The 18,637-nt window shown below is 37.1% G+C and overlaps 1 protein-coding gene across 3 annotated transcripts in view; it reads right to left on the bottom strand.

Annotated features, from left to right (window-relative positions):
* Positions 1–18,637, bottom strand: part of LOC124165221 (kelch-like protein diablo) — a 47,434-nt gene that overhangs the window by 14,913 nt on the left and 13,884 nt on the right. For all 3 annotated transcript variants that reach the window (XM_046542511.1, XM_046542510.1, XM_046542509.1), the window contains exons 10-14: positions 16,971–17,131; positions 12,590–12,766; positions 10,934–11,080; positions 8,787–8,894; positions 7,610–7,770 (exon numbers count right to left, since the gene is read on the bottom strand). In XM_046542511.1, the coding sequence (XP_046398467.1) occupies positions 7,610–7,770; positions 8,787–8,894; positions 10,934–11,080; positions 12,590–12,766; positions 16,971–17,131 (754 nt within the window). The remainder of the gene's footprint in view (positions 1–7,609; positions 7,771–8,786; positions 8,895–10,933; positions 11,081–12,589; positions 12,767–16,970; positions 17,132–18,637) is intronic.

Genomic DNA, 18,637 nt, shown 5'->3' on the forward strand with positions numbered 1-18,637 from the left:
TTGTTTAAACCAAAGGCATTACGCCCTAATAGGCACATATTTCCCAGAATTGGCATTCCTAGGAATTTAAATACCCCGGTACGCAACGCGTTAACAAAAATATGCCATAGGGCCAGCCCAATTTGGATATGAAGCCTAAAAAGTTATCCGAACCCTGACCCAGATGACATTGTCAAGTCACCACAAGAAGAATCCAATGCCATCTCAAATTTAGGCATTAGTTTCATAAGGACCATAGAACATGTGTAGTGCATGACTCATACCTTTTATCAAACATATATTTACAATGGAAAGCCACACATGAACAACGAACATCCACTAAAAAAGAAACATGAATACTTATATCCATCGAACAAATGAATCTCACGTTGAAAAGTATGGGCACCCTTAGTACACGACTGAAGTTATGAAAAGCATTAATTAATTACTAATCATGTACACTTAGCACTTTCACATTTCCCTTTCTCCTCACTCATTTTAAGTTACCACTGACATGCAACTACAAAGAGGAGATTGAAAAAATCATTTTTCACAAATGTAAACGTTCTGTAGTAGACTTGTTTACATGAGTAACTATATCACAAAGGTTTCATTATTATGAAGATGAGCCAGGGCCCCAACCAAAGAGGTAAGTTAAAATAAGGCAAAATAAACTATATTAAGAAATTTTTGATGCAACAGAATAAAAAATCTGCCAAAGGCGCACTCCCAACCGTAGTATATAATTTTAATTGTCCACGTCGCCATGAGATGGCATGCCCTATAATAAAGGTTAGGAGTGCTGCGAGACAGCAGTTGCACGCCAGCCATGGACACATGTTATTTCATTTCTAATAACCTCTCCAGACATCCTACACCAACGATATCTAAAAATCATCATGAAGTTTGATATGCACAAAACAGGATCAAAAACTTCTTCCACCCACTCAGCACATCTAATTTTTTATCTATTTATTAATCTAATTTTTCAATTTCTAATTTCCGGGCCTTTGCAACCAGAGAGTTTGACTAAGGCCGGACTCAGGTGGAGCCATCTGGGAGCACCACCCAAGTAGTGCAAATCCCATTTTTTTTCAAACATTACCTATTTGTCAAAATCTATTCTGAGATGGGAGTGGGATCGTGTAACTCACTGAATGCATGCACTTCACAGGAATGTATGCGAGTAACATTTTGGTTGTCCAACCTTAATTGGTGGGCTAAGTTGCGGATGGTTGGCTATTCCACGTGGTGCCACCAAATCTGATGTGACTTGGGAGTTGAGTGTGACCCACTGGTGGATCACACTCAACTCCAGGTCGCACCACATAGGTCACCATGCACATTGTACACGCATCAAGTTTTATTTCTCATTTTGCAAAATTGAGACGGCCAAAAAATAAAGTAGAGTAGTAAATTCACTTGCATATGGAGGACACGAGGGAGAAATTTGTGTAGTGACCCACCAATGAGTCATTCTCCAGTAACCGCGTTGAATAAGAAGTTGGATAAACTTTTCTTTGGCCTCTCCTAATTAAGACATTCATTGAAATTTCACACAATGAAAAAATATATGCAATGCAGGCCAACAGGTGACAAAATTTTGGCTCACAACAGTTAACATTGACACCCTACATAAGGTGTATCAAAAAATTTATAAAGGTATTCCAATTTTTGAAGCCCTGCAATCATGATAAAATAGCTCAGCAGTGTTGTCAGTCTGGCTGTGTCCATTTGTAACAGAGATTCACTCAAAGACATAAAGATTGCTCACACATATTCAACATGAATAGTTCATACATATTTCAACTTAAGGTCTATCATTTATAATCTCATCTCACATTAATGAACAACAAAATGATCAATTCTATTCCTGTTGCAGAAGATTTAAACTGATGTTCAAAAAAAAACCTGTGAACACAGGGAAAGTATATGATGATGTAGACATTTTTTCTGTAATTTTCTTCATTTAATGAAAAATGAAATAAGATTTTAACTATATTAAATACTATATATATTAAAACAATTAGAGTTAGCTACAAATAGGAAATCAAATACTCATTTCTTCAAAAAAAATTATTAATGTTCCAAAATATCAGTAATAAATTGTGCTCATGCAAAATTTTTCCTTGTGATCAAAATTTAAGGTATGCAGATAAATTCAATTTATAGCATATTGAAATCCAATTCTGTGGAAAATGCCAAAATATATCATGACATGAAGGGCAACAAAAAAAACAAGATTACTCCTCCACAATTCTCATGAAAAAGAAATTAATAGTTTCAATCTGAAGACTGAATTCTGATTAACTGAAAAAAATATTGTAATTTAACAATTAGAGGCTAACTCTATGCAAGTAACTTGTGTTTTTGATGAAATCTCTCTCTTTCAATCAGATGATTCCCTCCTTAAAACTTCAAATAAACTAGAAAAGCTAGTCTAAGTGTCTTTGCTTATGTGTTACACTGACACTTTGCTTCTCATCATCATCGCAAGTCAACAATCGTGAGATTGGTTTAATTCTGCTCCCCTATCTGCTAGCCTTTTCATATAGATGTAGATTCTCTTTTACATCCTTAAAAATCTGCCCCATGTGACTCATTCAGGGGAGTCCCTTGTACTTTTTCCCATCCAGCCACCCTTAAATGTTTTTCTTCTTCAGGTATTCATGTCTCACAATGTGGCCGACTAAGTTGTCCCTTGTCTTCTCCTTGAGGTCTTAGGAATACTTCTCTTTTTACCCACTCTTCTTGGCACTTCCTCAGTCGATCCATTTTATCTTAATCATTATTTTGTAACACCACATTTCAAATGCTTCCTCTCTTGACTCCTCCCCTGATGGCAACACCCAAACTTCTCTTCCATAAAAACAAATGCTCCATACATAGTATATGATGAATTGTTTCCTTATTCCTATGCTCGTATTTCCAGTTGAAAGTACATTCCTCTTTTCGTAGAATGCTCTCTTACCCTGTTCTATTCTACTGAATATTTCTTTCTCGCTTAGCCCATTGCTGGTCAATCAGCTTCCAAAGTGGCAAAACTTTTTCACCTCTTCAAGCTTTTCTTTTCATAGTTAAATTTTAGTTCCAGTTTTGTCCTTTTTTGCCGCAAACTAATAACTTAATCTTTTTTCAGCTGATACAACGCCATTGCCCTTTCAATATTTTTCAGTCTTCTTCAAGTTATTCCCTGTCTTGGCTGTGACAGCTACATTGTCAGCAAACCTTGGCACACTTTCTCCCACCTGCAGCCTTTTCTTTCATTTTATTGAAGGCTTTCTCAATGTAAACATTTAAGGTGATAGGACAGTTCACCCCATGTCTTACTCCAATCCCTTGATATCTACCGGGTGTGAGGTGCTGCGATTATAATATAGTCTCTCATCTTCTCTGCAGACTTTCAATAGAAATTAGTTATTTGCTTTGTCCTTTCCATGCTACTATTTATTTTGCAATAATGGCGCGACTAATTTTTAGTGCTAACATAAAGAAAATCTTTTCTCTATATTAATAATACTTTGCACAATTTTCAATACGATGGAGAAAGAAACACGAAAACTATAAGAGGTTAAGTACATGTTTCGGGGTATCATTATTGGGAATTCATGCAAGAGACCCAATACTTCACTTAAATATGTTGAGAAATGATAAAACAAGTGTTGTAGGAAAAAAAATGAATGTGGTAATAACATTTCTCTCTGTATTTAATGGAAGATGCTTCTCTAGCTTTTCTCCTGTAGGAACCTTGCTCCTGTTGGCATAAAAGAAGAGAGATTTACTATATAAACATGGCACCTCACTCCCGGCATCAATGATGACGAATGAAAAGTCTTCCATTATAACATCTGCAAAGATGATGGAGCACGGCAGCCGGATGGAGAGCCCGAAAAGAATTTACTTCAAATATTAACCGCAAGAAGATCATATCCTACGTAATTTATGATTGCAACTGAATCTTAATGAAAATAACTCATTAAAAAGATCGTACATTCACCTGACAATATGGAGGGAACTACAAATATTAATCTACAAAGGTTATTTGGAAACGGGTTATGACCCTTGTTTTTCTTTTTTTCTTATCACCGTGCGATTGAGGGCATCACAAATGGCAGTTAGGCTGGCTGCCATTATAAGTTTGTAGGTGTTGGAAGCAAATATCTATCTAATGCGTAGATAATAATTGCTATTTGCTATTGACCACAAAATTTGTAGATAAATTCACACACAAAAATTTTTAAGATGCTATTTGACTACGTTTTGTAAAATGTACGGGAATTTCTTTAGCGCTGAGATTGTTGATATTTAACAATAAAGAATGGGAAGTTAACGGTTGTGTGATTTTAAACCATCTTTTACAGCATAAAATCAATTAGAAAGAGCATTTAAAAAAATTATTTCTAAAATAACCTCCAAAAACATTAAACAAGGCCACTAAAGACAGAAAAGGGCGGTGGGAACAAAAGCAAATATTTTTTGCAATTCATTAAGAAGGTTCGAAATGACAAAACTTGATATTACGAAGTGCCTGTTTTCCGGTCCCACTGACTTGGTATAATCAAGAGTTTACTATAATTACTATTCATAAGCATGATTATTCCAAATCCTAAATCAAAAATGTAAACATTGCACTCAGTTAAAATTGGTTGACCTTTCAGCACACTAAAGTTTAGCAAGAGGTCATTCAAGTCTAACCTCCAAAAATCTCCCAGAATGATTGATCATGTATCATAATTGGTGTTTGTGTTAGACAGAGATGAAATATTGGTTCTATTCCTGATAAGGATGAGTCGGTTCCTAAATGTTTTTGGTTCTCGGTACAGGTCCAATTCTCCCACATCGTTTCTCGGTTCCAAGGATGAAATCTTATTATCTGAATTAATGGCAAATTCAAATGAACAACCACAAGAAGTGAATGAATATAAACATGTAAATTAGCAAGACAGCTCCTTAAAAAACTTAAGATTGTCTCCATAATTTTATTTGCCAAGTAAAAGTTTTAAATAACATCTTAAAGAATGCATGATCGATCAAAATGTAACATTAGATCAGGCAGCCACTGGTTCTTTCTTCTGATTTTAATTTAAAAAATTCAACATTTTTCCCCTATCTATTCTTTTTTTTGGCAGAAATATTGCCTGCACTGCTGAATAGGCATTAAATAATAACAGTAGTGATCGGTGTTGATTTTGAAGGGCTGCGCAAAATATGCTTGGAGTACAGATTAAATGCTGCATAAATAGTTAGTATAGCAGCAGCATCAATAGTGGAACTCCCCCAACATCTGGCGACATCATCCTTTAAGTTGTTGTAACTTGTGTGTCGGTTCAAAATATATTCTGTATTCTGTGATGCAGTTTAAATTGTTGCTTTGACAACTTATTCTGATGCTTCACTGTCACAGTTTTTATAACATCAACAATAAACTGCTCAACATGCCGGTACAGTGACACCATGGTTAAACTGGGTGGCCTTGAGTAAACGCAAAATTATGCAGTGTTGCATTCTGCAGGATAACAACACTTTTCGATGCCTTGCATAGGTTTATCAACTTATGGACAGGCTCTCGGAACGCATCTTGCTCGTTTGTCTAAGAATTACTGTATGTGAGCGTAATTCAATCGTAATACCACCAAGATGAAACGATTTTCTGCCAGCCGTCTTTCATGGCACAGCACACAGCGTTGCAGAGAGCAATCTCATCTAGAAGCCGCCTGAATTTCACGTGAACCGCAGGCGGCAAAAAGTCGTATCATCTGAAATCAGTCTCAATGTAGCATTGAGTATATTTCACGCCAGAGATGTTGCATCGCCGGGCTGGATTGAAATGGGCACCATTCCATCAACGGTGCATTCGACATGGAGACCTATGATAAGTTGGAAGAACGGCACCGTGCCGTGGTTGGCGGCAGGCAAAGAGTCAGCTCCTTTGAAAGCGGCCACGGCTACGGAAATGTTATAATGTTGGCGAGAACGACATACTGACGAATCCTTAAGTGTTAGCGAGCAACTCTCAAAAGAAAAAACCTGGACGCCATGCAATCGGAGAGTAATAAATGCATTTTTAATCACTTTTTTCACAATGCTTTTTTTTCACTTTTTTTCTTTGATTACGCTGCAAACCATTTTGGCTCTGCGTGTCGCACCAAGCCGATTCCAAAGAACCGACTTTATGCGATCGGTTCCATAGCCAAGAACCGGCAGTACCGAGGACCGGGAACCGGAACCGACCCATCTCTAATTCCTAAATATAGTAACATACTCCTATATTTAAGCATAGAAATAAAAGCAAAATAAATTAATAAAGCAATGCTTAGAGAAAAAATTACTAATACAGTGCCTTCAGTTAAGTGATTACCAAGCTTGCGTTCTTTGAACAATTCAAAACAAAATCCAGGGAAATGTAAACACTACAGAATTGCTGATAATACCAAGTGGAATTTGTTGAATATTCTTCTCAACAAGTGCGTAGAAGCCCAGATAGGACACAACGAGAAGTACATAGCCAATTATTAATTAACAGTAATTGAAATGGCCCATTTACATTAGATATTTATGCACAAAGATGGATACATGTGAAATCCTTCACTACAGATGATCTGACTCTCAAAATATCTCCTTAAAATTGGAAACATCAACATTAAATGTAACATGTGACACCTTATATATTCAATCCATTGAATAAATATACACAGCATAAACTAAATGAAGCAGGACATTAAAAAGGAAGAGAAACTTCCAGTCCCAACAACATTTATACGCTAAGTTTCAAAGATTTTGAAATGACTAAACCCAGGCTCAAGGGGAACACATGGAAATGAAGGTCAAAGGGCCGGTCAGCCGATTTGCATGCATGCTGTCCAGCATTTAATTAGGGTGCACATCCTATATTTTGAATATTATCTATCCTAAATAAAGCTTAACAAGTCAAAACCAGTTAACTAGAAGTTTTTTGGATGGAAAATCAGCCAATTGAGTACAGTAACAAGTAAAAACAAGTAACAAGATTCTGAAAACCAATGTCTTATGCAAAAATATCCAGCTCTTTCTTTATTTCTTCCTATTAATATGCCAGAAACTCCACCAATGCAACAACTGACAACATTCAGCCGTTTATGATTGAAATACTAATTGGTATATATATCATAACAAAATTTTGACGCAAAAGGATGTACACTCATGTCCTGTTCTGAACAAGAGATTCATTCCTCGGGGTCTTTCGTAAATTACTCATTGATTTACTTTGCTTATCGAAATAGTGCTAAACGAGACATGAGTTACTACGAATGCTTCATGAAATAAGTTTAAAAATGTCACTGAATAAAAATTTGACTGCAGTAAATACCAAAGATTCAATCATTGAGTAATAAAAAGAGGCAATTTTACTCTCACCAGGTAAGGAAGTTTTTGCTGCATATGCCTATTGAGACCCTAGGCAATAATACTTCATATTGTAAAAAAACCATGACAAGAAAAAAAACAAAATTGATACTCATCAAGTAATCATACCTGACAATACATAGGCACTAAAGCACCCACTCATGTTCACACATGACTACATTAAATATAGTGATAAATTCTTTAAAAAATTAAAACAAGCAGACAAAATTCATTCTGCTAGGAGTATTACCTGTAGAGTAATGCAGGAAAGCCATGAGCGAGCAGTTGGCATTTCTCCAGCCGGCGCCCAGGCATCCCTATGGGGCGAGTATTTTTCTATGGTTTCCAAGTACATGTTCCATCCGCCCTCACCTCCTAATACATATATATCACCCTCAACAACACTGGCACCTGAAAACAATGAAAAAAGCCAATACTAGTCCCTACGTAAAACCCATAAAACGGATACATAAGTGAAATGATGGCAAAACCCTAATTTTACAGGAAAAATAAGCTGAAAGTATGTGAAATTTTTACAATCTGTGCAAAATATTTGAAAGATTCTCAGCCTTTCCATGAAGCTCTGAGCTATCTTGACCAACATCACTTTGTTTTACTTTTTATATTTACAGCAAATATGCACAGAAATACATAATCATGATTTTACATGAAATTTATCTCTTCCCCCCTGATTTCAAATAAATTCAATCTATGGCCTCCAAATTTCTTTCACCAAGAAAATTCATGCAGAAAACAAGGCTTCAGAGTACATGAAAATCAAGAGAAAAATGTTCCATTGCACAGGATTTTTACACATGAGTTTTGCACAATTTTCTCATTAAAATCAAAAGGAATATTTTCATTACAGTAGGGGAGAAAAGAAAAGACATTTTAGGTTAATGGGGAAGAAAAGAAATTTCTAAAAAAATTTAGACTGTAATCTGACAAAAAATAGGATTTCTCTTGACACTCCATCATCTTAATGAATCATTGGGCATTTAGACAGCAAAAGGGAGACAAATAAGTTCATGATTTATATTTTTCCTTGAAGTTTCTACAGGAATAAAATAACATCAGAGCTACTAATGGATGAGAGTCAAAATATGAGTTGTGGTTAAACTCCAATTAAGTTAAAGAGTACAACTCTTATCGTAAGATTGTGTCATTGAGCGAATTACAATAAAAAGATTCTCTTGCTATGGCTTTGTAATTGCAGTAGTGAACATAACCCATACCAACACAGCCTATTATGACAGAGCATATATATTCAATATCAATTGGAAAATATGTTATGCTCTTTATTTACAATATCCAAAAATGGTACACTGGGATTCACTCTCTGAAGATTTAAGTAATGATGATAAATCTCTTATTTCCTAATTCTGACAGAAGTAAATACTCCATTACATACAAAGATGAATGTTTACCTGGGCGATAACGCTTTTCCTGCATTGGTGCGCGATATTCCCAGCAGTTGTTTCTCACATCATACCGTTCCACTTTATTGGTATTTTCAGTAGAAGCATGCCAACCACCTGAACAAATTGAGACAATTAGTATCACTGATGAAGAATAAGTTTTACAATTAATATCTAATGGTTAACTATCGCATTTTTTCCTCAAATGTAAAAGGAATTATGCATAGATTTTTTGACAAAATATTTAATAGGGGCAAAATAAAAAATTTTCTTTTCATTTAAAAAGACACATCAAATATGTTCTGATTCAAAATTTTTAATTCTTCATAAGCAGGCTAAAAATATACATAAGTTTTTAATCTAAATTAGCAGCATTGTACATTTTTTCATTTTCACGCTCAGGTATACATAATTTGGTATCTCTGATGAAATGCCAACACAACTTTCAAAAATTTCCCTCCGTGATTCGAATCAAATAATTTTGACTCAAAATTATCCAGAAACATTTCTGCGAGCAGGGGTGAAAGGGGTGATCCCATGGCAAGTCCTTCTCATTGTTGATAATAATTATTATCAAATAGGAAGCAGTTTTGTTTGAGGCATGTGTTTGTAAGTTCCAATATTTCCTTAGGCCTTATCAATGGTGTCCTCTCTTTCCCCCATCAACACCCCAAAAAATTGGTGCAGGATTCCCTTCCTAGGGAAAATTTCTCATTCCGTTACCTCTTGCTTCCCGAAAGAAAAACACAGAATCGCCTATTACACCCCCTCAACTCTCAAAACATTGCTGCCCAACTGCAAAGATCGTTTCCCACCAGAAAGATGAATTGGAATTTACTGCCTTAAGTGCAACGATTGTGGCATGAAATACATCGGCAGAACGGAGAGAAGTGTTAATATCAGAGTGAGTGAGCATCGCAACTGCTTCAAAAAGAAGAAAGATCAATCCAACTTCGCCAATCATTTAATAGATGGCAAACACAATAGTGATTTTAAGCCGGATATCCTACACTCAGAAGGAAACAGGAGGAGACTCGATGCCCTGGAAACGTTGGAGATTATACAACATTTAAAGAACAACACCCCCCTTGCCAACGAACAAGTGCTCCCCCTCCCACTCCCCTCTCTTTTCCATCCCCATCAATGAACTCCTACAGTGACAACCTTTAAATTTTCAAGTGCCTATCCACCTGTGTGCCGTTAAACTTTCCAAGAACGAATACTAAGCAGTGCCTTTACCAAAATTCCCCCAGTGACCCATGTCCTTCGGGGAAATCATTAGCCCATACCAGCACCTTCCACAGCCGGACTCAACGACCTTCCATAGACTATTGTGATTTAGAAAACTCAATGTACCCCGCTAATCCTCTCTTTCTTCCCCAACACCGCCACCTTCTTTAGCTCTCGTCTCCTCACCCACTTTAACCCCGCCCTCCCCTGGCTGGTCAGATACCTATCCTCACAGGATAAACCCTCGTCCCAAATCAAGGCTGCCCCTTTCCCCCGCCCTCTCTCCCTATTTCAGTCCGTGTTTAACCCTCACCCCCGCTCTTTCAACCAGTCCTTTTCCTTCCGATAGATGTCCTCACAGTCACTTATGTACTTTGTGTATAAATGAATGATGCATGCAAGATCAGTCACCTGACGATGTAACCAAGTTACGAAACCTGGGTCGTGCCCATAATTAAATAACAGTGAACCTTACAAAGTTTTATTTCCTTACTTCCAATATGGAGAGGTTTCACAAAGTAAAGCCTGAAGTTATTAGTTATATTAAATAATATTATTTAAATATTAAGCATATAATAAGCAATAAGCATATATTTAAATAATATATGCTTATTTGCCGAAATACACACTTTTCTGATATGTTTGGATTGTCAATAAAATATGTACCAGTATTGGCAACCTGTATACCACCAACCCCAACCACCTTCTTCTTCCCCGGGACAAATTTCTGACTACATGTCTGTCTTACATTAAATAAAGCACGTTCATGTAATACCTAAAGAACCATTAAGTTTCAGGAAACTTTGGGAGATATAACTGCACATATTCTTCAGCAGATGACAGCTGAGGAAAGAGTATCACACACCCTGATAACATTCCTTAATAAATAATTATGAACATTAAATATAAAATAAGAGGCAACATACCCATAACATAAATGTATGGCCCAATGGCACATGCAACAGCTCCCGAGCGAGGTATCAGCATGTTCCTCAGCGTATGCCATGCATCAGACCTTGGATCATACCTTTGGACCAAGTCTACACCATCACCTTCCTGATGAATGGAACCACCTACATCAAAGACCGAACAACAAGTACAATCACATTACTGTTTTTATTATCACTCTTCACTCACTCTTGTTTTACATTCAATCCTGCGTAGGGTTCTGCACATGACAAGACAAGGGGGGGGTTAACACAGCAATTCAAGAGCAAAAAAATTAACAAGCTATGAATAGCCATGGGGGAGTAAAGACTAAAGATAGACTAGACCAGAGATAGCCGTCATAGAAGAGACAGAGAAGAATTTGAAGAAGACTCAAGTAAAATTGGAAAGGATAATGGGAAAACATAAATTATATTGTATGTTATACAGTAGACTCTCATTAATACGAAAAACGTTATTGCAAAGTCCTCCATCATATAAAGCAAATCGTTGGTCCCGACGAAAAGGCCTATCCAATCTATAGGTAAAGAAACATAATCACAAAATTTTCATTCATTACTCAGTCCTGGCGGTTACAAAATGAACTTTATTACAAAGTTACACGAATAAGGAACAGTATTTAGGTGGATATACACTACCCTACGTTTAAGTTCTCCTCGTGTACTGTGCCCAAGAGCGTCAATTATGGTTCTTTCTTCAGTAGGAGATATTTCAGTGTGCACGCAACATCATATAATAAGCTTCATTCCTGTGGAATCATGGTGATACACTCATTACCGCTCACAAGTACACTTAGTCCTCTTCCTACACACATTTGATGCCGTCTTCTTCTATTGAGAAAATAAAACAAATGTGCTTGTTTTTATATACTTGCATGTAATTTAATTGCGTATATTATACACTTGAATCTGAAGCTATTTCGCAGTGCGACAATTAGTTTGGAAGATTGGAGAGACAAGAAATTTTAGCAAACCACGTTTTTTTCAATGATTCCTAAAAGAAAAATTCATACAAACTTCGTTATTACGAACCTCCGGTCCCTTCAACTTCGTAATAACGAGAGTCTACTGCATTAATTCTTCCTCTCTTTAAGGAAAAAAAAATTTTCCACATTGATTGCAGACCAACCAAACAAACCTATGTTTTAACCTACAGCACCTTTCCCAGAACTAAACATATTTCTCACTAATAAACCTGAAAATTAGAATTTTAATAACTTTTCACCTGAAATAGACATTTTTCCCTTACATTTGAGCTCTAAAATGTTTATTGCTAATTACTCTAAATTAGATCTGTGATATGATCATGCAGCCAGGAAATTAGATCTTTTGGCCATTAAAAAGAAAGCCAAGCCTCAAAGACCTTAGATATCCGTTGGATAAAATGGGGCGAGGTACTGGAGGAACCCATAACAAAACAAATATGGTAGCTCTGATTAACACCTGGTGATTGGGTCGACATTGATAACTTTTCATTGATTTATTGAGATTGCAAGAAGATTTAGTGAATATTTTGTTGATGGAGTCATTAAATTGCAAAGGAAATCAACTTCACATACTTTTCCCTCATTAACATGACTACTTTCGCATTCCGATTAACATCTTCAACAAAATCCCTTTGAAATGGCAACTAACCTGTGACATATAATAAACCATGGTGGGAGACTACAGCTGGAGAGGTCAAGGCATAAGGCATCGGAGCCACAGGATACCACTGATTTCTCCATGGATCATACCGCTCCACTGAGTCCAATCCAAACGTACCATCCCAGCCGCCAACGGCAAACACACACCCATCAAGCATTGCTAAACCTGTAATTTGGAAGAAATCCCACTCCATGAGCTATGCTTGAGTAAGATAAATCGTGCAAATAAAGGTATCACTATCACTCTCTTCCATTAATACATAGACTCTCATTACTGCAAATAGCATGGGAATAAAAATTTGGACATGATATTAACAAGCTACTTATAAATGTTCCTTTTCAGAAGCATCGAAAAAAAAGACCTGGAGAATTTCAAAGGAAAAATGGGGTTGATCAATCACTGAACTCAACCCATTGAAAAATTTTGATAGATGGAAGGGAAGCATGAGGTAAGATGAAAAAAAAAGCATTCTCAATTAAGATATTCTTCTATAAGTTAAAAATAAAATGACTCCAAATTTCCCACATACTTTTCATGAGCTGTTGATGTTATTAGAGTTTTGACTAATTTAGATGATCAGAAAGAACTTTTCACTGAGGGAAGTAATTGCCTGGAAAAGTGTGACCAACAAGACCCAAACTGATGACTAACAATTACCAATTATATTCACCACCGATATATAAACTTTCTCACAGGAAGCTTGACAGTGATTAGAAATATTCCAATAGGGTGGTTTCCTATTATTTTTTTATTGCCTAAATTGAAAGATTATTACTCCTGGAGTACGTATTTCATGCTTTTAGATTTTTAAATGACGATATCTATTTTTCGCGATTAAATGAAAAGTGAAAATTTTCAAGCGCGCGAAAATGCGACGGGTAAGTATGAATGCCGGGTAATCTCTCCGAGTGAAGTATTTCTCATTCCCGCTGACACCCTGTGAGGTGACCTTGAGGGAGGCTTGAGCGCTGATACGACGCAGGCTGCTAGCGGGTAGGTGAGTACCCTTCTAGCTGGTAGCACTTGGCTTAAATAAGGATTATTAATACCTTATCAAACGAGGAAAACTTTCCGACCTTAGCCAGTTTTAATAAGTGATTGTTAAGACATGTTTCCCTGAGCTCTGCGCCTCATGCATGCAATGGTAACCTCAGACGACGTATAACTCCTATCTTCTCGTATAGAAACTAGGTCCCTGTGACGTCACGTGGAGTGGCATCGCAAGGGCGCCAATCTGGCCCTTTTCAAATGAGGATAAAAATGGACCATTGCCATTCGTCTAACCCGGTATTTCTAAAACAAAATAATTTGTATATTATGAATACACTAATGGTGGGTAACGAATCGCAATCAATGCCTTTCGTTTTCTTTGATGAAGGAAACCACCCTATTAGAATTGGGTTATACACTCACTAATTTTAAGTATACCAGGACTAGCCACAGAGGTAACTTTTACGGAGTCACCTGCAATGTGGGTGACATTGCAGGAGGTGACTCTTGACTTGTCGCATCATATGCACCGCAGTCCATACCACCTTGTCCGGCAGTGGCGTAACTATGGAGGGATGAGAGGATAGATCCCCCACCCCAAAGCCTCAGACAAATACAAAAATTATTTAAAACTATTTTCTAGTTTTGACAAATAGTAACTGTATTGCTTTAAGTTAAATTTTAAGTGACAAAATGAAGTAAAATGTATTTCCAGGCATGCCATTATTCCAAAAAAATTCCCGGATCCCTCGTTGCTTGGGGGGAGAGGAGTCTCCCTCCTGTTCCCCTTCATCCCCCCCAAAGCGTATTCCTAGTTACGCTACTGTTGTCCGGTATAGTCCTCAAATTTCCACAGAAGGTTCAAACAAACTCAAAAGCTCACTAAGCAAAGGAATTCCTCTCAAGAGTGTTAAAAATGAAGAAAGAGCAAGACCAATGCACAAGGTCACAGAGCAGCAGATAAGTGAAGAGCTGCTCAGCAAGACTCGGTGACATCATCAATTCATCTGAGAAAGAGTTCAGGCTATCGATTCTTAGCCGTGAATAGCTTGAGAAGTAGGCGACAGATGGAGAAACGTAAAAATATTGGTCTCTTCCACTGCTGTGACAGCGGACAATTAACCCTCCGGAACTCGCGCTGAGCCTGCTATGCTCACATTGTTGATATTTTCTTAATAGTTCTTGACCAATTCTCAATAATGCGCTTAGATTTTCTCTACCTTTTCCTTACTCTTTTGGCTACGTTTTACATGTGCAGAATATCCCGATCAACCTATCATAAGGTTGGAATATGATACTTTTGCTTCATATGCACGCGGTGTGAGCCCCTCAGGCTCTACGCGAGTGCTCGCGTTACATTTTTGATTCTCACTCTTAGCCTATTCTTTTTCTCTGATTGCCTGTATAAACACAATGTAGGCTGTTATGGATAACCTCTAACACTATACTCCTAGTAAAGGTTCTTTTTCTGCCAAATTGGCTTGATATTTTGTAAGTCAAAACTATTTACATGGGAGTATGTCTGAGAAGCCATTTGTTGCTCTTCCTACTGTAATTACAAGCGCGCTATAGATGGCACAAAGAAGCTACTTGTATTGATTTCACACAATATTATAAGTTACGGCTCGATATAATTACAACTCTTCTGGAAAAGTGTATTCACTTCGCCACTCGGCAGCCATAAAATTCGGAGGACACGGTCATTACGACTAGAGAGTTCACAGATATTGGAGGTGCTCTTCTCGCTTAAGTTTCAACTGCGCCAGTTTCCGCCACAAAACCGTCAGTATTCTGTTTCAGCATGCTGGCAGTGATTTTTTTCTTACGAAAATTATAGAAAATACAAAGAATAACAGCAAAGAAGACAAAAAATGATAGGATAGCTGCAGTTCATGAGAAATTTGACAGTCAATCGTAAAAGTTCTTACATAATTGGTGAATACACAACCATTTACGAGAAAAGTGTGGATTTTCGAGGTCTTTTCGCATTCCAGCAATAAATCCCAAGTATGCCCAACAAATACGGGATAAAAAATTTTGCTTTGCTAGGCAGATGCTAGAATATTCATACTTAGAACTTTGAAGTGCACGCTGGTAAACAACCTGATGGATTGTTATCGGTCAACAACAGACCTTCTGATATCATGAAGAGGTTATGCTACCCATCAGCAGTACTGGTAGAAATATTTCGATTGACAATTTATTTGCCAGTTTTTGTTTAGTAAATGAACTCTTGAAATTCCGACTTGCCCTGATTGGAACAATTCACAAAAATAAGCTGGAATTGCCTACTTTTTTTCGTTGAAACAAAAAATAAAAAATCCAGTTTATTCGATTTATGCAAGAACTGTTTTTTTGTGTCATACACTCCAAGAAAGAATAAATTTGTGTTTATGATATCAACCATGAACTATTACAAAAAAATGATGAATGAAGTGGAGATGAAAGAAAGCCAGAAATGATACCTTAATATGACGTGACAAAATCGGGAGTACATACACTAGATCAGTTATGCACGGCATACAATGTATCAAGAAATGCACGGCTTTGTCCTATGCCAAGTATTGACGTTATGCTAAATATTGCCGTGGTAAATTCCTACATTTTTCAACTCAGAAACAAAAACATAGAAGTAAAATCTCGGAGAGCGTTATTTAGGCAATTGTCAGCTGGGCTCTTAGATGAACACGCTTAAAGAAGAGGAACCATAAAATCGCTCCCCAAAGAGTTAGAGCTAATTATAATACGAGCCTATCAAGTCTAACAGAATAGATTAACCAAAGGCAACTAAAAAACAGAGAACCCAAAGTTCACTAAAATTTGAAAAATGTGTGCAGACTGTAGATACACGAAAAATATATTTACCGGGTATGCCTGCGAAAATAGTGGAAAGTGTATTTGTCTCGAGTATACACATTTATTGTATGGTGCATGCTTGCAGAATAATGTCCATTGCTAATTTTGCCTTCTTTCTATCTTAATATTAACACTGTGTAGTGGTTTTACGAGTCAATAAATGAATAACAAGTAATGGTAATCTATTTTATATCACACTCGATATGAAGAAATAATTACATATTTTATCAGACGTAAATGGACTTGATTTTCATGAAATGGGCCATTTCAGCATTATTAGTTTGATTTAAACAAAAGAAGAGGTAAAATAATCGACTTTAATAGGTGAGGATTTGAAAAAGAAAATTAAGCCTGACAGGCTCAGCACGAGTACTCCCGTTCCAAAAAGGGGCGCGAGTCCTGCAGGGTTAAAAAGATAGCGCACGAGCTGATTAACATGCCTTTGCAGGATAAAGACATTAAAATGCCAATAGAGCCAATTAAGTGTTTTTCCACACTTTAAAAAAAAACTTGTGAAACTAACCTAATTCTGAGCGTGGTGTTGCCATGGAAGACACTTCATTCCAAGCATTTGCCAAAAATGGGTCGTAGCGCCAAGCAGCTGCTGACGGCCGACCGTCTGGGAACTCTCCACCACAAAGATATGCCCAATTGGACGATCCAGAAGACACAAGGCCATGCTTACTGCAAGTGAAGAACACAAATGTGAACAATTTGCTAAACCAATAGAAGTGCAAACAAGGACGCATGTTTTTGTACAGCTTCAATTCAATAAAAAAAAAATATTGATAGAAGGCCAAGCAAACACCGACAACAAAGATATGCAAATGACTCAAAACGGTTAATGTACAAATACCACATTTATTCTTCCTTACCTTCCAGTAAGGCACCTTTCTTCGGATAAATACAAATTTTCACGGTATCGCATTACTTTGGAGTTCTTAAATGAAATATTTAGGCCTGTAATCCTTTCTTAATGGTCAATCAAAAAAATAAGAAAAATTTAAATAATGCTCCCAATACTAAAAATTGTGTACAAGCTTCAAGTGATACGACATTCCAGAAAATCACTGAAGCAAAAACTAAACAGTCATTTTCATAAGAGCCCCATTTTAGAGAGAGCATTTTGTTAAAAATTGTAAATCAATTTGCACTCGATAGCCTGAATTCAATTCGGAGTATTCTACAGTTATATGGGCTCACTCAGTCAATGATTCAACCTGAAGGTTGGCTTTGAGGTGAGAGTAGAGCTCTTTCACCTATGCCTATGCATCTGCAGTTTTTTTTTCGTTTCCGAGACCCCACAGACCATAAATCACTTGCCTCAAAGGAAAATATCAAGTTACACGGGAACAATGGAAACCTATGTCATCCCTACTCCATCTCACCATCTGACCTTTTTCGGTCTACCAAGTTCAATTCTCCCAGTTTCTGGAGGCCAAATGCTAGGTGAGTCATCTACTGAGCTCAAAGTTATCTCGATAGCTTTTAGCAATCGTAGGATTGTATGACAGGCACGAGATTCAAAAAGAATGAGACCTAATGCGACCCATATCTGACAGCATTTAAATTTTATAAGATCTAATTTATTGACCCAAAGATTTATAGTCACAAGGCTACTAATATTCAACATAGTCCAAACAAGACCATTTTGGAAGAAAAAAGCATAGCATGAGTGCATTCAAATAAGACAACAGGGACCGGAAACTTCAGGTAACGCTAACTGCATATATCACATCGCTGCACCTTCTCCCCTTTGCTTTGAAGGCAACGACGTCACATGCAAGATCGGAAGTGTTCTTCCCTTGCTCCTTCACTCATAGCTTCGTTGCTTGAAAGACTGCGCTCCTCGGAAAGACCGCACTCCTTCACCTTGATCTCTCCTTCAGTGCTCTTCACTTATAAGCATTTCCAATTTCTTCTATCCACCATTTAGTCCAACAATGTACACAATCGTTTGAATTTTTTAAACAGCAGGTTTTGACACCAATATATTTTCAGTTGCAATGAACCTCATAATAGCGTCTGAAGATGATTTTTGAAAAATCAGGTCCTTAGCCTAATGGAAATTACTCGGCAAGACAGCTGTTGGCTATTAACCAGGTATTGTCCTTCAAAAAATTGCTTTTCTCTACGTTTGATATGCGATTATGATTTGTAGTATAAATGCCGCGGGATGCCCACTCATGG

The sequence above is a fragment of the Ischnura elegans genome, chromosome 9, assembly GCF_921293095.1.
Source record: "Ischnura elegans chromosome 9, ioIscEleg1.1, whole genome shotgun sequence".
Classification (NCBI taxonomy): Eukaryota; Metazoa; Arthropoda; class Insecta; order Odonata; family Coenagrionidae; genus Ischnura; species Ischnura elegans.